The sequence below is a fragment of the Fonsecaea monophora genome, assembly GCF_001642475.1.
Source record: "Fonsecaea monophora strain CBS 269.37 chromosome Unknown Scaff91, whole genome shotgun sequence".
NCBI lineage: Eukaryota > Fungi > Ascomycota > Eurotiomycetes > Chaetothyriales > Herpotrichiellaceae > Fonsecaea > Fonsecaea monophora.
Window position 1 is genome coordinate 12766 of NW_019174022.1, and position 24573 is coordinate 37338.

General features: G+C 53.7%; 7 protein-coding genes across 7 annotated transcripts; 3 read left to right on the plus strand and 4 right to left on the minus strand.

Moving 5' to 3' along the window:
- Nucleotides 1-308: 308 nt before the first annotated feature.
- On the plus strand, nt 309-2141 carry AYO21_09332 (hypothetical protein; the record flags this gene model as incomplete). The annotated part of the gene is made up of 1 exon (XM_022659268.1): nt 309-2141. The coding sequence occupies one exon, from the start codon at nt 309-311 to the stop codon at nt 2139-2141; it is 1833 nt and encodes a 610-aa protein (XP_022508391.1).
- A 1751-nt stretch (nt 2142-3892) lies between these two features.
- Nucleotides 3893-4462, minus strand: AYO21_09333 (hypothetical protein; the record flags this gene model as incomplete). The annotated part of the gene is made up of 1 exon (XM_022659269.1): nt 3893-4462. One exon carries the CDS (start codon nt 4460-4462, stop codon nt 3893-3895), a length of 570 nt encoding a protein of 189 aa, XP_022508392.1.
- Nucleotides 4463-6859: 2397 nt separating this feature from the next.
- AYO21_09334 (hypothetical protein) lies at nt 6860-11086 on the minus strand (the record flags this gene model as incomplete). The annotated part of the gene is made up of 3 exons (XM_022659270.1): nt 6860-7197; nt 7543-10823; nt 10881-11086. The coding sequence occupies 3 exons, from the start codon at nt 11084-11086 to the stop codon at nt 6860-6862; spliced, it is 3825 nt and encodes a 1274-aa protein (XP_022508393.1).
- Nucleotides 11087-13933: 2847 nt separating this feature from the next.
- On the plus strand, nt 13934-16923 carry AYO21_09335 (hypothetical protein; the record flags this gene model as incomplete). Its single annotated transcript, XM_022659271.1, has 2 exons — nt 13934-14317; nt 14371-16923. The coding sequence occupies 2 exons, from the start codon at nt 13934-13936 to the stop codon at nt 16921-16923; spliced, it is 2937 nt and encodes a 978-aa protein (XP_022508394.1).
- Nucleotides 16924-17677: 754 nt separating this feature from the next.
- On the minus strand, nt 17678-19775 carry AYO21_09336 (hypothetical protein; the record flags this gene model as incomplete). Its single annotated transcript, XM_022659272.1, has 2 exons — nt 17678-18805; nt 18864-19775. The coding sequence occupies 2 exons, from the start codon at nt 19773-19775 to the stop codon at nt 17678-17680; spliced, it is 2040 nt and encodes a 679-aa protein (XP_022508395.1).
- A 636-nt stretch (nt 19776-20411) lies between these two features.
- On the plus strand, nt 20412-22301 carry AYO21_09337 (hypothetical protein; the record flags this gene model as incomplete). Its single annotated transcript, XM_022659273.1, has 4 exons — nt 20412-20777; nt 20852-20909; nt 20958-21840; nt 21947-22301. 4 exons carry the CDS (start codon nt 20412-20414, stop codon nt 22299-22301), a joined length of 1662 nt encoding a protein of 553 aa, XP_022508396.1.
- Nucleotides 22302-22433: 132 nt separating this feature from the next.
- On the minus strand, nt 22434-24220 carry AYO21_09338 (hypothetical protein; the record flags this gene model as incomplete). Its single annotated transcript, XM_022659274.1, has 4 exons — nt 22434-23376; nt 23426-23857; nt 23910-24088; nt 24179-24220. 4 exons carry the CDS (start codon nt 24218-24220, stop codon nt 22434-22436), a joined length of 1596 nt encoding a protein of 531 aa, XP_022508397.1.
- Nucleotides 24221-24573: the final 353 nt, after the last annotated feature.

The window sequence follows — 24573 nt, forward strand, 5'->3', positions numbered from 1 at the left end:
GTACGAGGAACTTGGTACTTGAGACAAGATACATTGGTGGAAATTAGTACTGGTGATAAAAGGCAGAGAAGCGCAGCTCACATGGCCACATGACCTTGTCCCTGCTCCACGTGATGCACCCACTAAGCCTCAATCGGGATCATGCGTCCGTCCCTTCAACTCGACCCTGTGATGCTTGCACCTCTAGTGGATGAAGTCACTCTCACCCACGCAACGGGACAACGTCGAGGTTGATTGCTTTATGGCTTCACCACGCCTAATCCCGCAGTCCTGAGTCTGACCCTCTAGACCGACACCGTTCTATCATCATGACTCGAGAAGAACCACTCCTCGCTCGGCCTGCCTCACCCAACTCGTCGACCCACGGTATCGAAGAGGAAGACGCCCTCCTCACAGGCCAACCGACCAACCGATCCCCGGCCAAAAAGTATAGAAAATGGAGGGAAATCGGTCTCTTCGTCTGGGCCCTCCTTGCAACCGTGTCCGTCATCATTCTCGGCGTCATATATCAGCATGAATCCACGGTTGGCCGAGCTCGACCTCGGACGGGAGGTTGGGGTCCAGATGGGAAGCCATCTGGCAAGAGAAATATGATATTTATGGTCTCGGATGGCATGGGCCCAACCTCGCTGTCAATGACGCGGAGCTTTAGACAATACACGACCGGGCGGCCCATAGATGACGTTCTGATTCTTGACCGACATCACATCGGCTCCTCGAGGACGCGGAGCACCAGCAGCCTGGTTACCGACTCTGCCGCTGGCGCCACGGCCTTCTCATGCGGATTCAAGAGCTACAATGGTGCAATTTCGGTACTACCAGATCACACTCCCTGCGGAACAGTCCTGGAGGCTGCCAAAAGAGCGGGATACATGACTGGACTGGTTGTGACTACGAGGATCACCGATGCCACTCCCGCCTGCTTTGCCTCCCATGCGAATCGAAGGGAATACGAAGATCTCATCGCCGAACAAATGATAGGTCACTATCCTCTGGGTCGCGTCGTGGATCTGATGATCGGTGGTGGACGATGTCATTTCCTGCCCAACACAACTGAGGGTTCGTGCCGGGCCGATGGCAAGGATATCGTGGCCATGGCCAAGGACAAGTTTGGTTTCACCTACGTTGACAACAAGAAAGACTTTGACAACCTGAGCGCCGCCGACTTGCAGTTGCCGTTGCTTGCCTTGATTGCCGATGGAGACGTCCCATATGAAATCGACAGAGTGCATGTGTCGGACGTTTACCCAAGCGAAGTCGAAATGGCCCGACTGGCACTCAAAGCCTTGTCGGCAGCGACCAAGGACTCCGACAAGGGGTTTTTCCTCATGATTGAAGGGTCAAGAATCGACCACGCAGGACATTTCAACGACCCAGGTGCCCAGGTGCGCGAGGTCTTGGCCCACGATGAGTCGTTCGGCGCTGTTCTCGACTTTCTCGAAGACGACGAGACCGAGGGCGTTCTTGTGTCCACATCCGACCATGAGACTGGTGGTCTCGCTGCAGCACGCCAGTTGCACGAGACATATCCATCGTACCTGTGGTTCCCCGAAGTCCTGGCCAACGCAACACATTCCACCGAATATCTCGCACGCAAGTGGAGCGAGTACATCTCGGAAAGTGCAGATGCTTCGCGTACAGACAAGGGTACTAAACTCCGCGATTTGGTCAGCTCCAACCTGGGCATATCAGACCTCTCACAGGGCGAGATTGACGCTATTATCGACGCTTCTCCGATCTGGCCTCCTTTGTACCACTTTTCTGACATCATCTCTCGCCGGGCACAGATTGGATGGTCTACGCATGGCCATTCCGCGGCGGACGTGAATATCTACGCCTCACACCCAAGCCACGCTCCAGGGTTGGTGGGCAACCATGAGAACATCGAAGTGGGCGAGTTTATTGCCGAGTATCTGGACCTGGATCTGGGCGTGATTACGGAAGAGCTGAAAAGCAAAAAGGTCAAGACCTCAGTGAAGGGAGAGGTCGAGGGGGACTGGGGAGAGTGGATGGGACCGCCTGGTCTGCCCGTCAACGAGGACGGAAGTTTGGTGGTACTAGATGCATACCATGGTGATTTCAAGCATCGGAAGCGCGAGGCGGAGGGAATCGCCGATTGTGGGTGTGGCATGAAGCACTAATAGAGAGTGCGGTTCTTGGTATAGCATCCGGCGTTGGAGGAATTGCAAAGCGAAGAATGAGCTAGTCTATTCCACCTTGCAGAACCACGGGGCGACGGCGACGGCGTTGGGGAGGGCATTGTTGTTAGATACTACGATGGGGTGATGAGCTACAGTAGATTGATATACCAGAAATGGACTGTTTCGAAGCGCTGCAGACAGATGGACAAACAGACAGCCTGTACGTTGGCCCTTTTTTTTCTGATTTATCTAAGCCTGTATATTCTCGACCGGCATCGGGGAGAGGGCGGATGCTATTATTCCTTGGATGTTACTTTGTTAGTCTTTGGACCAATGCAGGTACCGAGGACCGAGTTCAAGGATATCAAAAGTCAGCACCCTTGCGAGAGGAGAAGGATGCCGAAGGAGGGAGGAGGGGAGGAAGGGTATGATGAAACTTTGTCTTGGCCATGCCTTGCTAAATACCTGGAGACCTATGTACATACTCAGAATATTAGGTAGTATATATACATACTCATACTAATAATCTGTGTCTTGTGCCTTGTGCCTCATGTCGTGATGGTAATACACGTAGTTAGGTACCTCGTACAGTTATAGTGGTTCGCCAGTGGTAGCAGTGGTGGCAGTAGCAGTAGCAGTAGTAGTAGCAGTGACGCGGTCTCCCTCCCCCATCTTACTGTCACTCTCACTCTCACCCTCCCCGCCATCTCTATCTCCATCTTTTCGTGCGTATGATAATCCGCATCATATCAAATCATATCGACGATACCCACGCAAGATGTAGATCCGAGCAAGAAACGCATATTTCGTATTCGAGTTGTGCGAGATCGAAACGCAGCATCCACCCACAATCCACCGCGGGGAACCCCAGCCACGCCCAGGCGCCCAGCCAGGGATCCCCAGGGAAGCCAGGGGGACGCCCAGGAACGCCTATGAGTTTATTTTCTCGTCCCTCGTACCTCCCTCGTACTCTCCCTACATACGGAATACATATGTACATACCTACCCACTGCGAGGTTGCTGTGAAAACCACACTACCACACTACTACACCACCATGCCACGCTACGCTACCTACGCTTCTCACACATGCATACACATAAAAGTACAGAAGTACAAAAGTACAGATTATATCGAACACTTTACCCACCCCGCCCGAAAAAGGTTCCTGCAAAAGTGTGTATAGATACCCCATCCTGATCCTACACCGTGTACCTTGCTCGTGTGCATGGGGTTATCATGAGTATTTTACCTCCACCCGCCTCCCACCCCTCCCCCCCCCCCTCGGGGGCCACAAAAAGAAGTATGTTATGGACGACTGCTCAATTGCTTGATTAATTGACTGATTCACTGCTCGACTAAGAGATGAGGTGATGCGATGCGATGTGATGTGATCAATTCATTGGCATTCCTTGTGGGGAGACCTCTATACCCATGTTCTGGTTCTTGTTCTGTTGTTTCTATCACCCACCAAACCAAAAAAACAAAACGCTAAATGCTGGCAAAAGACGTATGTACGAATAAAAAAAAAGGACCAAGTTCTGTGAGTATGGCAGCCCCGAGGACCCGGGCGGCAGATGATTTCCATTACCTATTTTCTCCAGGGTTGATTTCAGATAAAAAACAAAGAGCTGCTAATGCGACATGATTGCTCTTCCCAGTAACAGTATGAGATGCGTTTCCCATTCCTCGTTCCTGTCGTTTCACACCACTCTATTCCTCCACTTCTATCTCTCCTCCTTGCCATCGTCACTTAGTTCCTCGCCAGGCGGGCGGTGCCAGAGGGAGGAGGGCAGGTGCCGCCAATGTCGGCAACCCAGGCAGCAGAGTTGAACTCGGTGTGGATCTCGGCGAGTTGCCAGCCAGTGGGGCCAACGGTCGCATCAGATCCCTTCTGCACAGCCTTCAAGATTGTGATACCCTGCGATGGGTAGGTCTGTTGGCCAACGGCGCCGATCCATCGGAGAACGATGTAGCCGTCACAGGTCACGACATCAGTGCCGAGGAGAGTGAATCCGATGGCGGGCTGAGCGCCTTGACCGGCAATGTAGGCCTGGGCGCTGGGGAAGGTCGGGCCGCCGAGGGGAATGCCTGCGATGTAGTTGATCGAGTCCGAGGTATCAACAAGCTCAGGGGCGAGCAGGTTGGTGGCCACGTTGACGTCAAAGTTGGTGAGGGTCGAGATCCATTGCGTCTCAATGTCGATGGCAATGCTATAGGGAATGCACGAGTCGCTGTCTCCGTACCCACGGGCGTTGAGAGCTGGGGCGGCAGAGGCCAGAGCGGCCAAGCTGACTGGAGCGATGATGCTGGAGAAACGCATGGTGTCTGCTGGGGGAAATGAAAGGATTCTTTAGGGTGATTGGATTAATGCGGGTTTGGTGGTGCGATGCTGAGCGATAGTATTATATAGCTTTTTAGGACAACGAGTGACCTGTTCTGACTTGCAAAAAATGAAAGTGATTGTTCTGATGTGAGCTGAATTGATGATCCGAGAGGAAAGATTTCACCTCTCAGGGTGGGAGGCAAGTTCTCTTTAATGCAACAGCGTTGCAGGCCAAACCTGTAACTGCTCCGTTCAGTAATAGGTTGGCTGCCTTAACCTGCCTTCTGCTTTTTTTTGGGGCCTTCGATCATGTGGGATTAGGAATGCGATAGGAATAGAAGTGGCCAGGTGAACTAGGCTCAGTCGCTCCGCCCACTTGACTGGTCGACTTCCTCCACGCCCATGTTAGCAGCTTGGAACGGCCGCCGCTTCGTTCGGCGCACGTTTAGCTTGGTCCAGGTCCTTGCCTTGACTTCATCCTTGTCAGTCATCCTGCGCCCAACACTGACTTGATCGGAGAGTCGGGAACCACCTTTGGACCAGATGCAGGAACAAACTGGATCACCGGTCTGAGGTGAGCATCCAATTGGGCATCGCAGTCTGTCAGCTCAGGCGAACATTAAACCGGATGAGGACAAGATGCAAAGGCCCTGAAGGATTTTTGCCGACCATGGGAAGGAGAAAGGACGAGAGGCTGCTGATGGCGGAGGCGCAGAGACTTCGAAGAGTGATCCCTAGGCCCATTCGAGCTACCACGCCGCCCAGCCCAGCCCACGCCTCAGCAACTTGTTACTATCCTCGGATACTAGTCCCTTGGTGTTGGTGGTATGATTGGCCAACCCCGCCTCTTTTTTCTGCTCGTTGGTGACCCAGAACCGATTACCTGTCAACATGGCCCACTGGTGCCCTGGTGTCCACCTGCCTAGCCCATCGACCGACTCTTCTGCACCTTGGCTTCATGCTGTAAAAAGCTTAGTTGAACCCGTTGTTGAGCGAATCATGGTGAGGCCGAACCTCGTGTCAAAACGCACGTCAGCCCCGATAGCGGCTCCGTTTGTAGGAAGAGGCGCACTAAGGCGTGGACCGCCATTGGGTGTGGTGGGTGTAGAGGGCTTAGAGGATGTTGGTGTGTCGTCCTGGTTGGCGGACTTGAGGGTTGGCTGGCGGAGTCGAAGCCCTGAGGCTCGCCACCCTGCCGTGCCTGGTCCAGGTACCCGTGAGTTGTGAGTTCTCTGATACATCATCCAGGGCAATGTTTGCCCTGACCTTACCAGTTGGAAGAACCCTGGAATATGGGGTTTGATGATGTCGATTGTAATCTCGCCTAGAAAAAGTGGAGGGAAGGGAGACATATCCCCCTCCAAACATGTCCAGGAGATTGTCAGGCACCAGTCATGGTGGGACGAAAAAGATCTACTCGCACAGGGACGGGAAGCACAAGATCCGGAGGGAAAAAGATTTGCAGAAAGGGTGAACCTGCAGGACCTGTGATGTGACACGGACGAGCCTCATGCACCGGAGTTTCGACAAAGTCGACCGACTAATTGACTGAGTGAGTGAGTAACTTGGACTCTCCACACAATTCCATATACAGTCAACACCCGTCAATCAGCTTTGTCACTACCGAGCAACCATCACGAACTGCCACCACTACGAGGTACTACTTACCAACACGGTGTAGTTGAGTCTGCAAGCAACAACCACCGACATCATCATCACATCCGACTCAAAGCTCGACTCGACCTCCTCCGCACACCTAGTCCTAGTTCGTCGTCTCTACCTGGCCCCGCGTCCATCTCTACCTACTTGGTACAGACGACCGAGTAACCTAGACAGGCTGTTGCTCCCGCCTTCGATCCCCGTTTGACCCAGCCGATCGTGGAATTCGATGTCATTGCTATCACGCGGCGTTGCAACCTCGTCTCTCCATTGCGGTTCTACAAGCCGAAAAATCAAGGACAAAAGCTGGATGCCGCCAAAACGGAGCTCACTTCTGAGGCTAATGCAGGCCATCTCATGGCCCCTCTACAGCTGAAGACCTTTTCCGCATGTTCCGTCCTTCGACACCTTCCCATTCCAGTGCGGATGCAGCTCCACTGACAAAAACTTATGCCTATCTGCGTGCTTCTAGACATACTTTGAGAGGCCCCGTGAGGAGGAACTCGCCGGCCACGGCCACTGCTACCGAGGGAGGACATACAAGTACAATAATACATCGACTGACGAGCTTCCGCTCGGCGCTAAGCTGACGACTGGGGAATATAACAGAGCCGAGCCTAAAAATGGTGGCGCGAGAGCCAAAGCCTGTGGGCGGTAGACACATCACACTCGCAGGCTGCCTTGATCGACATCTCTTTTCGTGTGAAGCTCCGCGCTCAGTCAACCCTGATACAACTAACGATTGGGAGTGTGTGGCTGCGACTGTTCGCTCTCTTCTCCTGGTGTAATCAGTCGAACGCTCTTTTTCGAATTGATGTATGCTGACGTCCGTCCTCGACTACTGCCTCTTCTACCGGGCAAAGTCCGTTCGTCGCCGCTCTGAGTCGCCCGCTCCCCAGCCAAGCTGTTGCGGAGTGCCACTCGTGCCTTATCGACCGCAGGGCTAGGCGTCGCTCTCAGCAGATCTCGCTTGGTTGAGCCGCCTGTGCCAGTCCCAGCTTTGGGGCCTCGAATCAGTTTGGCTTCATCCTCCCGTCTGACCTGCTGCTGCATGCGCTGTTCTCGTGTCAGCCCTGGACCGCAATCGCAACCGCAGCCTGATGTTGGACATCTCCCTTCACTGAAAGGTTGACTGAACCACTCCATTAGACAGTGGACATGTCCTGAATGTCCACATGCCTGGCAGAACATCCACATGTTTGCATTATGGCCCCAATACTGCGACTGGGCTCCCAGATCCAGACCGGTATGCTTCTCCACCATATCTCTGAGCGATTGGCAGATCGGGCAAACCGATCGAACTTGCCGACACCGTTCACACGATCCCTTCTCTCCCGTCAGCGGCCCTTGGCAGTTACTACAGACAATGGACAGAGTCATTGAATCCCCATTGCCAAGACTGCCACCAGCCTGCTTACTGCCTGACGGTGACCGATAGACTCCTGGGTAATCAAACTCGACACACATTTTTCTCAGCAGTGCTGCCGATTCAAACAGACCCATCTGCCTTAGAAATGAAATGTGGCCCTCGAAGATGGCCTCGATTATCCGGTGTCCAAGGTGCGGCGTCATCAACCGATCGGCGAGGTTGTCTCCGATCTCATCTTGCGCTCGCCTCAATCTGCGAAAGTTTGCATGGAAAAAGTATGGGTGAACATGCATCAGCAGATGAGCCGCAAATTGCGCCTGGCCGATCCCGTTTTCCATATCGAAGAATATGCATTGGCATATCAACGGAAGCGATGACCACGCAAACGGTAATTTGGGCTCATACTTAGATAGGTCAATGGGCCGAAAATCTTGGTATAGGTACGTCTCATGGTCCAACTCTTCCATGGAGAGGCGGCTAAACGACCCGTTCCCCTGGTGTTGGTTGTCATTACCGGTCGTCTGGATTTTCGCCTCGCCTCGGATAGGATTCGACGTGTGTATCCGTGGCTTGGTCATTGAGACGCCCTCTTCAAAGAGAAAAATATCTGGCGACGACGATGCAGCCGTGTCCACATGCGAGGGTGGCATAGATTCATGTTGTGGAATCGGATGCCATATGCCTTCATCTTTCAGAGGTGATGTGGAGGGCTCGACTTGTGCATCATTGCCAAAGCTCATGTCAAGCGGGGTTTCGACAGCAGACACCCCAATATCGTTGTCGTCCGGCGTGGTGGGCCTCCCTTGTTTGGGACTCAGCCTCCTGCCATCGTGGTCATCCGAACACGATAGGTCGTAGTCATCGTCCATGCTAGAGACGGCTTCCTTCGCCGACAGTGTCGTAGATGTCCTCGCCCCTGAACGAGGAGAGCCAAAGGACTGTTCAATTGACCTGGATCGATGCGAACTGTCCGTTGATACCGAAAACATCGGGAAACTCTCATCCGAGTCATGCCTACTTTGCGAGGCCACGTCTTTGGCTGATTCGGCCAAGGAGAATATGGGGCGAGCTTGGATGCGGTAATCGCGTAGTGCTGCTCGACGATCTTCTTGGCTCCAACTCTGCGTCGTCTTCTGCTCGATGAGAAACTCGGATCGTGGCCTCTTCACTGGTGAGACCGGCGAACCGGTTTGTGTTGGAAATTTCTTGGATGCTTCAGCGGATCTGAGGAGCTCGGGGGAAGCAGCATCTACGCCCATTGTGTGATTGGGAGAACCCATCAGAGCTCGAGCAGCTGCAGCTGCCGTAGAGTGCGAACTCAGGACCGAGGGAGGCAATGGTGCAATGTTGTCCAGCCCTTCTTCAGTGATCGGTATGGGCCGTCTCTTCAAGCTCGGCGGAGGTGAGTTTGGTAACGGTTTGGCCAACGGCGTCGTCATGTTCGACGTGCTGTCCGTCTCGGAGACCTGATGCGGCCGGTCGCCTGCACTGACACCCTTGAACAAACTACTGATGAGCTTCTGACCCTTGCTATCCAACTTCGGGTTAAAGCCCCTGGCAGGAAGTCCAGCCAGCGGAGAGAGACCAGGCCGGTGTCCTCCTGCTCGAAAATTTTCCAAAGTCTCACGTCTTCTCGCAGCATCGGCTCGACGGCTGGCACGATTCCCGTCCGCCCAATCCTTGATTTCTGGAACAATGACCGCTCCCAGAATGCGCCAAGATTGAGCCATACGGTGCATGGACACTGCGTCACAAGCAGCTGCGTTCTGGTCGAATGCGTTTTGCAGACGGCTGAGTATTGTGTCTGGAGACAACTTGTTATCATCGGCTGTTGCAGGAACTGCATAGTGAGAAGCCAGGTATTCAACCACTTGCGGCTCGGCTGCGACGCCAGGAATATAGCCACTCGCACCCACCTGGTTGTTGTTAAACAGGTCTGGACGGTTGAAGATAGCGGCATCTAGTGGGAGCACCGACGGTTTATCCTCCGCTGACGACGGACTGTCTCCATGAAATTTGGTAGATCTCGAAGGCACGTTTACACCTTCGCGACGACGGATACTTGTCCCCACTGTTGATTCGAGTCCTCCCTCATCATCGGTAAGACTTCGGCTCGTCGGGCCATCGTCACCGCTGCTCAGTTTATCTGGCGGCACATTCAAGAAGCCATCTGCTGCATTTTCCAAGAAAGACACTCGCGGGACCTCTCTTGCCTCAGAAAATGTGTAATATTCTCCATCTGGGAGGAACGTGGAGGTACATGAAGCAATTTGATTATGGAAGGGCGATGTGTGTTTGATGTCCCACTGCGTAAAAATGCCCTCATCACCCGCCGTCCATAGCAGATCCTCATCCGCCCATAGGAGATCATTAGGAGGCATGTTGTATCTGTCGAGTTCGCGAAACGGCAGATGTGGGCGCCGGAGATCCCAGATGTGCAGCCGAGGATCGTCGTGATAGTATGAAACGGCGACTTGAGTGCTTTGCCAAAAGGTTGATTCGCCGGTTTCCGGCGCATTGCAGGCCGGCTTCCACCTGATATTCCTGATAGCGTGTGGCGCTTTGAGCTGAAAAACAGGCTTCTGGCGCTTTTTTTCGCTCTGAAAATCCCACACTCTGATGTACTTGTCGAACCCACCTGATACAAGGTGTCGGCCATCAGGGTGATAGTCAATGGAGTAACAGGCTTTTTCATGTGCATTAATGCTCAGCTTCGGCGAGATGGGTACGCGAGCATCCCATTTCTGAACGACGCCCCCGTCCGCGCAGATTGCGAAATCAAACGGGTCAAACGGAGACCATCGGACGTCTCGGACAGCACTGCGCACCTCGAACCTGATGCGGGACTTGTCACGCTGAGGCTGTCGCAAGTCCCAAAGTCGGACCGACTTGTCTTGGCTGGCCGATAGCAAAAGATAGCCGGCATGAGGATCAAAGTCTAACTTGTTGATCTGTCCGGTATGCTCATGGAGCCACGCCAACTCGGTCTTTGGGCTTGGGGCATTGAGGTCGTACAGCGCAATGCGACCATTCGTAGCTGCGGTCGCTATAATGTGCTCCCAGTGCCCTATCGACCATTTGACGTCTCTTGCCGGAAGATATTCCCTCCGCTTGTCGGCTCTATCCAACTGCGAAGAGGAGTGGGCGGCAGCGTAAGAGCTAATGGACGCCCGAATGTTCAGGTCTTCGGTGACCTTGCCATCGTGGACACGCACTGTTTTCAGAATCTCTTTCCCGGCCAAGACGGCATGCGTCTTCCGTCTATTGATATCGAGGGCGGCAATGGGGATGCCTGTTCGATGCGTGGCCGTCCGGGAGGAATGCGAGCTGCTGGTTGTAGTCAGTCAATACGTCGACGACAACAACAGCGATGAAGCAAGCAGTCACTCATGCCTGTAGGTGTGTATGCCAGTGATTCGGCGCAGACCATCGTCATGGTCGCCCTGCACTGGGAGTCCATGCGACTTGGAACCACTGTGCTTGCCCCAGGGAGCGATAATTCTCTGCAATTGGCCCAGACGGCCTGGCGGTAATGGAGGAGCCGGTGGAGGGGAAAGAAGATTTTGCGACTCGGAGGAAGCAGGATCAGACATGCTCTTCTGTTGACTCAACGATATCCGCGGATGTCCCGAATATCGATGACGAGAGGGCTGCTGACGACAAAGGACGGGTCAGGCTCATGGCTGGCGGGTGCAGCCATCATTGGAGCGGATAACGAGCGCGAAAAGAACCTGCGGTGCTGCAAGGTGGCTGCAGGATGAGAAAGCGACGGCAGAGTTGCAGCAAAGCGAGGGCAACCAAGAGGCATTGAGAGAATTGTAAGAACTGCTAAACATGGGGTGGTCGGGAGCGAGTGGGTGCAAGGCTGGAAGTGGAGTTTCCCATCGCAGAGCCTCAATTGGCTGGGCGGAAATGCTCTCTTTACGCAAGCTTAGCCTGACCTAGGGGGGGTGGCTCTTGGAGTTTTCGGGGAAGCAAGCTTGTAGTTAAGTGTTGCTGCAGGCCACCTACCTAGCCACATAGCCTATTAACATGGGTTGCATGGTGCCCAGCCAGCTAGGGCCAATGCCTAAGTTGTTACTTCCCGGGGGGGAAGGGCAGGCACAGTACCTAGGAGGTACCTACATACATACCTTCTCCCTAGATGAACAGATTACCGAGTACTTGTAGGTCCTCTGGTTCCTGGGAATCATTGACTACTTAGGTAGGTAGTACAAATAGGTATGTGTTGTACCTCCAGGCATGCCTACAGCACAAAATGATGCCGGATAAATGATGCATCTTAAGGTGTCTTGGGCCCCGTAACTTCCTCCTTTATTCTCCCATTGGGACATGGTATAGGTATCCATTATAGCTGTCATGATTAGCTGCCCTACGTTAGGGAGCTTCTGAACAGGCCCCTCCAATACGGTTAAGACAAGTGCTTCCCCTTTCTCCTATAACCATTCTGTTGGTACAGAAGTCGAAAGCTAAAGCTCCTTGCTGGTGCTTGTACATGGGCATTTCCCACTCGGCCACAGACCGAGGCCCCTGCCGGAATGGAACCTCCCTAGGCGTGCTAGCTTAGCTACATGCCCACGACATCTGTGCTTCGTCGTAGGCGTGCCCCGGATTCCAGGGGCCTCGAGATCCGGACGAGTCGCCTGGACTTGGGCATGAAGATCCCGTCGCTGGTCTCTCGCCATTCGCGCGGCGAGAGGCTGCTAAGGTGCCAGTTGGCAGCGACTACTGTACCTACTAGATATTTCGACTTCGGATGCAGATTCTTGGATGCTCTGGCTGGCGGTGAGCGACTTTTGTTCTCATTTACTCCTCATCGTCCATTCTCCATCCACATCCCATATCCACCATCCACCATTCCTTGCATTTGCTCTCCTGCGGCGCACATTTCCATGCTTCGGATGTCCAGCAGAAGCCTCGACTGATGTCTGATTCAACCTCGTCCCAAATCTAATCCAGCTTTCCCTTTCATCATCCGATACCCTACCTTGGTAGTCGATCGAGCTACTACTGGTGGCTAGCGAGATCATCTACCTCACCCTCACTTCTCTCTCAGAGAGTTCCCCCCGTATCACCGGCCATGGATTTGTATATTTGCCTCAGCATCGTCCTTCGGGACCGCAGTCCTTCTCCTCTTCCTCCACTGCCAGACAATATCAACATTTGTCAATTCAACCAGTTGCGAACTGCCCCTCTGTGTCTTCCCGTCACTTCAAATCGGGCTGCTTCTTCTCGGGTCCTGCTTCATTGTCGACTTGGTCCGGGGTGACCTCTATTTGTTTTCTTGTCTCACCAGACTGAAGGATTTTTCACCTCCATCTTCTTCTCAAGATCGCACATTTGACATCTGACATTTGCAATCTTTCGCGTCCTTGAGGGACGTACCACGTACTTAACGCTAGACACGGGGACGTCTTGCGCAGGTCCAGTGACATATTTTAGCTGCCACCCACTACTCCCCTCTTCCGCCTTCCCCTCGAGCTCCTCCACCAACGACAGCGCCAGACTGCGGCCACCTAGAGCCTCAGTGCCTCCTTGGCCAGAAGACAAGTCCCCACCGTCACCGCTACTATTGACTCCAACGCCCATCCACCTGAGCCGTTTGTCGGGCCCCATCTTCAGCAGAAAAGGCACTCCAGGCTTGCCTACTTGTACTCAGCTCACGGGCCATTACGGGGACTATTACATCGGTCCAATCACGACTGCTGGTTGTCACGCGACAGGCGCAATTTGCAGAGCAAGAGGTGAACTTTGATGCGCCAGATCTATCACAAGCTGGCTTGAAAACCTTCCAGGCCCTTGCGAATTGCAAGCGGCCACCGAAGAGGGAAAAAGGACGACACGCTAAGACACCTACTACACACTACACACCACACCGTTCCCGCTATTGCACCAGACCAGACCACCAGACCACCAGACCACCAAAACCCCCCGCCCCAGCTTTGTCGCCTCCCAGATCGCTCCGCCTGGCTCGATCGCCACCAACAGGCCAACTCGAGAACTTACGTCGTCATTTTTCACCACGCTTCTCATCTACACTCTTGCAAACATCACTTGCCAAACGACGACAATCGCTAACTTTCCCTCCTCAACACCTTTTCCTTTCGTTGTTGTAATTGTTCCTTTCGTCCCTCGCTCACACCCTTTGACATCTGTTTTCTTTCTCCCAGCAAAACAACCCGCCGTCTCTCAAATCGCCTTCCGGTCCTCCAACCCCGTTTTCCGTCGACCGAGGCACCAGAAACAAGCGGACTCCTCTGGCACTTTTTGGTGGAGGCGACAGCGAGGCCCTCAGGAATCCAGCAGACCCTGTATCTGTTCACCTGACAGAGGGCAACCCCTAATATTTCAGTTTTTTAATTCTGGGAGGCTTTCTCGATTTTTGTTTTTTTGTTTCTTACGAACATCGTCGTCGCCGGTGAGGGGTTGATCGGGTGAACATGCCCGCAGAGCCAGATTTGGGTGCGATTCAAGCCTCTCTGCGGGTCTTGAACGTGACTAAAACGGCTTATCCTGCCATTCTACTCATCGTCTTTGTCGTCGCATTCGTCTATCATGGCATCAAGACCGCCCCTGATGACACAGGCAAGGTCAAAATTCATCCTATGCGAGGGCCTGGTGGGCGACCTCTCCCGATTCGAAGGAGATCCGCCAATCAAGTCAAGGAGGCCGCGGCAATCAAAGATCTGTCGCCTGCAGTCAAGACCGTTTTCAAGATCGGCCAGGCGGTTATTGTCTTGACCTTTTTGGGTAATGCAGCAATTCTGCTTTTCGAGACTTTGCTCAATCGAAAAGACGAATGGTGGCCCGGGAAGAACGCAGTGGTATGTTCGCGTCCGCTTAATACTCTCTCTCGCTCCGCAACTTACAACGTTAGATCTATGTTATTGCGTCAACATTCCTCTGGCTCGTTGTTTTCATCTCAATCTTAGATACGAAACCCTCCCCAAATTCCGCGCACTTCGTCACGTGGCTTTGCGCACTACCTCTAGAGGTCATCATCATCGCGGCTAGTCTCAGGATATATACCGCACCTCACTATGAACCTCGGGTGGGCAACCAGCAGGGAGGCAAGTATAGGGAGAAGATTACCGGATGGGAGTCGCTAGAAGTCGTGGTCAATCTTAGCCGACTTATTTTCCTCCTCGGCTTGTCAATGCTCTTCCTTGTCCTGAAGTTCAATTGGGGCAGACCCAAAGGGCTGGCTTCAGCCACCGAGGATGAGAGGAGACCTTTACTCGCCGCAGACGCTGAGGCTGGAGGACGACCAAATGGCCATGCTCGTCATGGCGATCCGCGAAACGCCCCATCATCAGAACCTAAGGAACAAGTTGACGCTTGGGCCAAGCCAACTGAGGTTCCAAATATCACCTGGTTTGCATATCTGAGGGGGTTCCTCTTGCTGATACCTTATCTTTGGCCCAAAAAGTCCTTCAAACTCCAACTTCTCGCCGGGTCCTGCTTCCTCATCATGATCAGCCAGCGAGTCATCAATGTTTTTGTCCCCGTCATGGTAGGCAAAATTACGGATGCCCTGTCCGGCGATGACGGCCGTGGAGTCCGGGCTCCTTGGTTGGATATCGCGTTGTACATTGTGTTCAGATGGCTTCAAGGCTCGCAGGGGATCCTCAGCGCAGCCAGATCGATTCTCTGGATTCCGGTGGAGCAATACTCTTACCGCGCCATTTCAACCGCCGCCTTCGAGCATGTGCATGGTCTCAGCGCAGAGTTTCACACCGGAAAGCGCACTGGCGAGTTGATTTCGGCCCTGAACAAGGGAAGTTCAATCAATTCATTCCTCGAAATGGTGACTTTCCAGGTTGGGCCGATGGTTTTTGATCTAGTGGTCGCGGTCGTGTACCTCACCATCAAGTTCGACGCCTACTTGGGCTTGGTTGTCGCCATTGTGACATTTCTCTACATATATGTCACCATACGTCTTGCGTCGTGGCGAGTCACTCTGCGTCGAAACTACGTCAATGCTCAAAGAGAGATGGAAGCAGTGAAGAACGATTCTCTACACTCTTGGGACACGGTGAAATACTTCAACGCGGAAGATTACGAATTCAACCGATATAGATCCTCGATCAAGCTCATGCAGAACTTTGAATACTGGGTGGATGTCACTCTGGCCTACATGAACACGGTGCAGGGGGCACTCTTTATGGTTGCCTTGCTGATCGCCAGTTTCATCGAAGCCTTCGAAGTTGCCCAAGGGGATCAGACCGTGGGCAACTTTGTGCTTCTGATAACCTACATGGCTCAGTTGCAGGGACCTCTGAACTTCTTCGGGACGTTCTACAGGTCGATTCAATCAAACCTCATCAACGCCGAGAGAATGCTGGAACTCTTCAAAGAACAACCGCATGTTCTTGACCGAGAAGGTGCCGAAAAGTTGGAAGAATGTGCGGGGGATATAATATTCGACAATGTCAGCTTCAGTTACGACAAGCGAAGACCTGCCCTTGACCGACTGACTTTCCATTGTCCGCCTGGATCGACCACTGCGCTTGTTGGCGAATCTGGTGGGGGCAAAAGTACAGTTATGAGGCTAATTTTCCGCTACTACAACCCAGACTCGGGCCATATCAAGGTTGACGGTAGAGATGTCCAAGACATCACTATTGACTCACTGCGAAAATTCATTGGGGTGGTGCCCCAGGATTGTAACATGTTCAATGAATCCATCATGTACAACCTCAGATATGCCAACCAAAACGCCACAGATGAGGAGATCTTCGAGGCCTGTAAGGCAGCCTCGATTCATGACCGCATCATGGAGTTTCCCAACGGTTACGAAACCAAAGTTGGTGAACGTGGCGTGCGTCTGTCTGGCGGAGAACGTCAACGCGTCGCCATAGCCCGAACAATACTCAAAAATCCCCGTATCACCATGCTTGACGAAGCCACTGCGGCCCTGGATACGGAGACGGAGGAGAAGATTCAAGAATCCTTCAACACGCTCGCGGAAGGACGGACGATGATTATCATTGCCCACCGACTGAGCACCATCGTAAACGCCAACCAGATTCTGGTACTTTCCCATGGAACCGTGGTCGAAAGTGGTACGCACGAAGAACTCATCGCTCTGGGCGGAAAATATGCAAGCATGTGGCGGAAGCAGTCAAGGGCGCAGAAGGCTGCCGCCGAAGCTGCCGAGCTAAGGACTCGGGCGAAGAAGGCATTGGAAGATGCGGAGGCCGACAGTGCCAGCGTCAGTGAAGAAGAAGTCGAGCAATCGAAGAAGCGCGACAAAGGTCAATGGACCAAGGGCCACAAGAGGGTTAACTTTAGTGAAAGCAGTCATCTGCGCGCGAACTGGACAGTGGATGAGCATGATCGAGACGGCGACGATCGATCAGACACGTCCCAGACGGGACATGGGGATACCGTGCACGGTCACTCGGGAAAGCCCCCAGGACATCCTTGAGATGAAACGATCTTATGCTTGAATTTACCACTTGACCTGTTGCGAGCTGGAACCGGTCAGCTCGACACCTGCCCAACCATGTGCGGCTATACATGATATTCGGGTCTTTGGGAGGGTGGTTCTATCTGCTTATTCTTTGTGGGTTGTTTTCGCAAACGAGTATTACACAGTTGTGATCGGACGACCAAAATAACGCCAGCCACGCGAGGGTTTCACAACGGACTGGGAGTTGGAGAGCGCGCTCTGACACGGTACAAAAGTCCTTTGCTACTCCCTTTTTTCCGTTTCTTTCTGTTCAGATATTTTAGGGGTGTCAAGATCTTCATCTCGCTCACGCAAGGAATATACGAAAAGAAGCCGGAGCCTCGTGGCCTTGAGGTGCATGCAGTGACAGGAAGGGGACGAGGGTCATGCGTGAGATCTGTCATCTCTTTCCCTCTGTGCGTGTGATCGAGAGAGTGAGGCAGCGAGAGTGAGAAAAACAGAGAGAGAATGTCGGTGCTTGTGCTTGTGCTTTTGTGGACTTTTGCATCGAACTCTCCACCTCAGCGATCGAAACACTGTACTCTACACTACACAGACCAGACAGATTGGACACATGAAAAGGCCATATAATAGATGATGAGAGTTTGTAATAGACAACTCTTGCTCTCCTGCTCCCCACCCACATCTTTTCCTCGGTAGACGGGTAGTAGTAAGTATCCTGAACTTCATCCCTGGTCCAGTAGACATGAGAGGGCGAGGACGACCAAAGTCAAAACCGGCGTTTCTTCTTCGCCCCATCCGTGGCTGCGATAGTGCGCTTGAGTTCCATCCGGCGTCGGCTCGCGGCTTCTTCGGGCGTTTCTTCTTCCTTCTTGTTCGTCTTTGGCTCGATCGCTGGCTTTGTGCGTGTTGAGCCTGGTGGGGGAGGTGGTGGTGAGTCGTTCTGGGGCTGGCGCTGGCGTCGGGTGGTAGCGAGGGAGGGGTTGCGGGTGCGGGATCGGGACGCAGCGGACGAGGATGGTGACGGGGAGCGAGATGCGGAGGGTGACTGCGTATTTGTTGCGTCTTCTTTACCCTGCGCTCGCGGGGACGGGGATGTAGTTGTGTCGCGTGCCCTTTTGCGGAGACCGCCCAGTCGACTGGGCTTCCTTTTCGCAGGGGACTCGGTGTGGGCGCTGTCTGGGGTATCCTTGCCCTTGGATGTCCCTGGCGATGGCGACGTCGCTTGTTTCTTTCCCACCCCTCCTCCTCCTCCTCCTCCCAGGCGGCCTAGACGACGTCGTTCATGTGCTGGGGTCGAGGGTTTCGCTTTGGTTGGAGGTGGAGATGAGGACGCGGTTGACGATGTGTCGTTTAGATCGTCGTTTTCCTCTTCTTCCTCTCCCCCTGCCTCGGGTGTCTTCGATCCTCGCGCGGCGAGACGTACATTGTGAGAAGGGGGCTCTTGCTCAGCAGCTCTTCCTGTAGAAGAGGTAGATGACCCCGGCCCTGCCGCTGGTGCTGGCGGTGAGGGTGAATCCGAAGCCTTTCTGCTTCGCAATGCGCCGATCTTGGACTTTTGCGTTGAGTGACTGCTCTTATTCCGTGGCGCAACGGGTGCTTGGGACCTTTCGTCGGCAGCATCATCCACTTCTGAAGCTGTCGCCGTGGATGTCGACGCCGTGGAGGCCCGACGACTTGAAGGTGACTTGTTCACGGAAGCGTCCACAGGGCTCGGTGAGCGCTTCGACGCGCCAAAGGCTTTTGTGGCATTTCGTCGACCTAGACCGCCGATTTTCGAGGGCTGTGCTCGTCTGGGGACTGGTTCATCGTCCTCGGTTCCCTCGTCCTCTGTGTTTTCACGTGTCGTCTTCTTAGGAACATCCTTGGACTTCAGGTGTGGTGGGGTCGCTTGACGCTGTAGACATGTCAGTCGTGGGAATCGTGGATACCTTACGTAGAGTCGAACATCTCACCTCGAATTCGTCGTCTGTGGATTCGTCGTTTATATCCGGCTCTTTTATTGCATCTTTTGCGGCCTTTGTTGATGGTGGCACAGACTGGTTCCTGCTTGCATCATCATTCTGATCTGGTTTCTCTGTGGAAGGCAGATCTTTCACCCAGCTTTCATGCTCGGTTTTACTGTGCGTGAAGCATTTCTCACAACCCCGGACGAGGTTGCTCAGCCCGGTACGATCAGCGCCCTCGTATCCCTCGTCGTTGGCGAACTGTCTCGTCCACGACTTCTCGTCGAAACTCGTCATTCCGGGGACATGCTTCTTTGCGTCCGCGATAGACACATGGCCACCCTTGCGGGACGCAAAGCCCGCGATTCCGGGGAAGACCAAGCTCAAGTCCACGGCAGAGTTACCAACCCTGTCGAGCAGGCGTGAGATGATGTGGTCCTTGTCCTTGATGATCCCGAGCAGGGAGTTGATTTTGGTTTGGGAGACGAAGACCTCGTGCAAGCTGGGCCGAAGGACGCGTTCTGCCAGCTCGGAAGCTCGCTGCGGCTCGAGGGTGAAGGTCCACTCAAGGGGCCGGAGTGGACGAGGCAGATCTGTCCTTGTCCGCAGCAGCAGCGTCTGCGAGTTTGCACGGCCGCCGCGAATCAGGGAGTTCGCGCCATCCCCGAGACTTTTGCGGATCTTGGAGAGCAGGACTCCGAACTGGTCCGATGAGACGGATGGGTCAATGCTCGTCTGCTGTCGGGCGGCTGCCGCAAGGATGTCATACTTGTCAAGCGAACACTCCCAGATAGAGATTAGGTCGGTGAGAAGGAGGGTGAATGACTGTTCTTCTGTAGAGAAGGAGTAGAACAGCTTGGGGCACTGTCGACGAGACGTCGTCTGTAGTTCTTGCCAGCCTTCACTGGTGGTATTGGGCATTGTGTCACATGAATCTGTTCACATGCTGCTCCCCAAAAGATCTTAAAGGCTGTCAGTGTCTGTGTAGCCTTTCCAACTTCAGCAGTTGACGTCGTTCGAGGTCGAAGCCATATTCAGGCTGAGGAAAAGAGCCAATCAGGGCAAGTCTTGGCAGCCTCACAACGAGGACAGCTTCGACGTCGTCAACATCGTTTCTTCCTCTTCTCATTTTCACTTCCTGCAACCAATGATGTTAGAGGTCGACGCCCCGATGTTTCTGGCCTATAAGGCGCTATATCGCTGCTATGCTAGGCTGCCCACTCATTTGCCGCCGACCTTGACTGGTTCGGTGGCTAAGTGCTAGTACCTAACAGCGACACGGCCTGTTACTGGTCATCAGCCTGGTGTGTTGTTCCTGACTCCAGCCAAGTTCTCAATGTGTGACAAGGTGAGCAGTGCTCGAACATCTAGCCCCCACCAAGCCCGAGCAAGGCCAGGTATATCATGTTCGTTATTGCCGGTCTCATTGACCCAGTCGTCCTGAGTCATTGTATGTCGGCGTCACTCTCAAGACCTCTCTTTACTCGACTAACAACGATACCGTGAGCTGGTTCGCCCCGAGTCACAGCCAAAGGCAGCAGCTGCTCAACGATCACCATGTCGCAAAAGCATTCTGAGAATCTTGTTGTCAGTGAAATCAAAGACTTCCAGCGGTTTCGCCATATACACTGGCGAGCACCAACTGTTATGGGCGTTGGTTTTCTGGGCGGCGTTATTCTCATGGCAGCCCACCACACCCTCTACCAGAGCCTGGGCGGAAACCCTGCGGATAGCGCTCTGCTGCAGCTATGGGCGATTCGCGCAGGCACAGCGCTCGCCTTCCTGTCCAAGCTGTGTCTAGCGATCGCGACGGGAGTTGCGTATGATCAGTGGATGTGGGTCAAGCTGCATGCGAAGCCGCACGAGATTGGCGTTCTGGACTCGATGTTTGCAATACTGGGCAATGCTTTCGAGTTCCTGGCTGTGCGCATATGGTGGCGACGTCCTGTCCTTACCTTTTTGGCAGCTATTACTTGGTGAGGATACCTGCTTCATAGTACAAGATCCAATCTGACTCGCCGAGGCTCCTCCCCATTTCTGCTATCATCACTCCAGGTACACTGTCTGTCCAGCCCGTTTTGGTCTCTGAAACCGGCGATTTAGTCGTCCCTCAGCGGCCCTTCACAACTGACAGCAATCTGTTCTGCGGCGTGATAACCGACGGTAACACAACATCTTATGCCTCGATGTCCACAGGCCTATTCAATCCGACATTTGCCACAGTCCTTGCAAACCGTGTTCTTCCGCTCCAGTCGTCCAGCACGAACCTAACCTTCAACCTTCAATTCTTTGGCCCTGCCGTCAGTTGCGATATGTCGAGTGACGAAGAATTTTCATGGGCGAAAAAGGCTATACTCGAGTACGAGGATATGACCAGCACGAGAGTATTTTACTTTGGCTGGGCACCACAACCTGGATGGGGACCAGACGTGAATGGCTCATTCTTCGCATCCACAGACTTACAGATCGGGAACAATCGACTGGATTTTGTATCCAAGGACGCGGCTCGTGTGTTTGTCTATCTCAACACCACGGGCGTCGACGAGACTGGCGATAGAATTCAAGGCGTCGCCAGTAAGGCAGAGGCCCAAATGATGACCTGTACATTGTACAATGCGTCTTACGACACGCATTTCGAGGTCAAGAGCACTGGAGCACAATTCGTCACGGCCTCGTTGAAGCTCGAGGCTTGGATGCCTGCCCTCCGCTCAATGCAGGGTACGCCACAGGACACGCGTGTCCGTCAACAGATGAATATGCAAGCCGTCATGGAATCCTTTGTCATGATGATCGGTGGGCCCATCACATACTCCAGAGACATCTCTTTGCCGACGATCAACTCTGTCTACGCTCTTGGGATGAACCGGGCCTTATTCCCCGCGCAGCAAGGCCTGGACCAAACGGCCCTGACGCTCCGTCAAGCCAGACAGAATGAGATGCTGTTTCAGAACATTACGCTGAGTATGCGGTACGGCGTTGTCTCGGGGTAAGTTTTTTCACACGCGTCACGTCAGCTTTTGATTTCCCTAGGGAAAATTCATCTTATTCCTCCTGCCCGGTATCTAGGCCAACTAAATGACATGAAAACCCAGGTCCACTGGCAACGACCAAACGACAGCCACGGCGCTGCGCCAAAGGTTCGAATCACAGTTCGTCTACGACCCGCGAGCGCTCCTCGCGGCGTACGGGCTGAGCGCATTCTTCGCCCTGGCCTGTGTCCTGCTGGGCGTGCACGCGCTGCTCCACAACGGCGCCTCGTACACCAGCTCCTTTTCCACCATCGTCAGAGTCACCCGCGACCCGGCTCTCTCGAGACTGATCGCCGACGAGGGCGATCTTCAAGGCGCCGAGCCCGTGCCGAAACATATTCGCAGAGCGGAGGTGCGGCTGGGGAGGAGCGCGAGGTCGGTCACGGCGGCGCCGAGTTACTCGTCTAGCTGGATTTGAAGCGATTGTCCACTATAGAACCGAGTTTTTTGTGGTATTACCAGAAATTCAACGGGTAAAAGGCCAAGATTCATTTTTGTTTGTTTTGTATGTCATATATATAAAATATCCCCGCGCATTGGGTGTTTTTGGCTAGATCCCCAGGTCTGGTGGCGGTATGTAGAAATCCCCCAGCTCATTGAACAGCGAATCCCAATCGATCAAGTCGCCGCCCGAGTACTCGAAAGAGAGGTTATCCGGGTACGGCGGGGCGCCGAATTCGCCGGAAGGTTGGGCGCGATCGCTCGCCGCGGCAAGACGTTCACTGAGAGACTGCGCGGGCTTCTCTAGCCCGAACTGCTCCTTCAGCCGCCTGATGGTGTCCCACATGATGCTGGACGCCATTCTCGACTTGGTCCTCAGCGCGAAGCCATTGCCCTCCCGCTTTAACGGATGCTGGCTGAGGTAGGAGATGGTGGTACACGTTCGCGTCAGGTAGTCGTGCTCCGTGACGGTGCAGGCGTGCAGCGTGTTCCACGCCTGGCCGATTGCCTTTCTCGTGGCGGCGAGGTCGACCAGCGGGTGCTCGCTGTCTCGAAGCATCAGGAGGAAAAAGGTCGCCGCGATGAGCGATTCCTTCGTGTGGACGCTCCAGGAGATGATTTCGTCTTCGGCGTTATTGGCTATGTTGATAAGCTTCAAACCTGTCGCAAGAGCCGGGCCGATGAACTCGTCCACGTTAGAGTGTCGGCCGTTTTCAGTCGTCGAGTTTGAGGAGGTGATTGCGTAGATATACAGGTTCAGCTTCGATCCGAGGAAAAGAACCTCTTCGTGTGGTGACCACAAAACCCCGTGTGTCGATTCCATGAGCGAAAATTCCTTCTCAAACATGTGGATGGCCGAAATCGAGCTCTGGAGGACACCCGCCGGACTGAGGTCGGAATTGCCTAGGGTAGTATTCGTTCGGTATGAAAGATATGCGATCTGGAGTTGTTGCTTCAGCCGCAAGGGAATAGCGGGAGAGGGCGAAGACAGCGCTTCGAGGATGGTATGGTCGATGGGTGTGGTGCAAGGAACTCCGATTCTACGACTCGCCCTGATCGCAGAACATTAGTGGACGATCGAAAAGGTCGGGGACAACATACATCTCATTGACGATGAAGCAGGCAACCCATGCTTTCCTTCTGGGCACAATGGCGTCTTCATCGAATTTGGAGCCGTAGATAAAATCATTGCTATATTCCGGTCGATGTAAACCTATTTGGAGGGCTGCATGGGTGGCAATCCCGCTGTAAGTCCACGACAGGTCGGTCCAGCTTCTGTCATCGCCTCCTGCCCAGGTGCAGAGGAGCAACAGAGCTTGAATCATTTCAACTGAACGATTTGCGAGGTATTCGGGACTGAGGACAAGCCTCTTCAGCGGCTGGCTGAGCTGAGAGTACAAGCTGACATGCTGGCGGCATTTCGCAGCGACCAGGATAATGCTCCAGAACAGAGGAGGCCATTTCTTGGAAGACCTCAACGTGACCGAGGGTGCGGACAATATGGGAAATCGAGGATGGTGATGGATGTAGTATCTTTACGACAGTGTCAGCGTGCGACGCCGCAAGACTTCACCACGAAACTCACCGCTCAAACAGCTCAACGATGGTATTGGGATGAATAGTGATGTTTTCCAGGGTCACTGATTCCAGTTCCCCGGCAAAGCTCGCGAAAGGGAAAGTCGCAAAGTCCTCCTCACCCCCAGGTAGACGTGCCTGGGGTTCGGTCGACGCACGGTCAGAAGCAGACGGCGCATGTTCTAGTTTCTGTTTCGCCTGGAGAAGCTCCTCTTCCAGTCTCTCAATACGCCTTGAATCAAGTCAGGAATTTCCATCCAGAGGACGCGTTTGACTTACTCCTGTCGCTTCTCGCGCCGGAAGGAAGAGTCGATCAGACATCGTGACCCAGTTCTACTACATCTGCTACAAGGAGCAGGGAACGTCTGACTGGAGTCACATTTCAACTGCGCGAGAGGTCAATGACTTAGTCGCATATTCAAGGGTACATGGAGGACAAGCCGCACTAGACAGCATCGCGTTGTGTGCTCAGCCTACCTTCAACTGGCGGCATTGAGTGCATGCCGGGCCTTTGTTTCGAGATTTGTGGATCTTGTCCACGGTCTGCATGATGAAAACTCAGCCGTATGACGGGAGAGCCGCCAAGGCATTTCGGTGAACTGGAAGCAAACGAGCCAACAGGAACATCTCATATGGTAGATGTTGCTCTGTATAGAGAGAAAAAGATGGTGCGA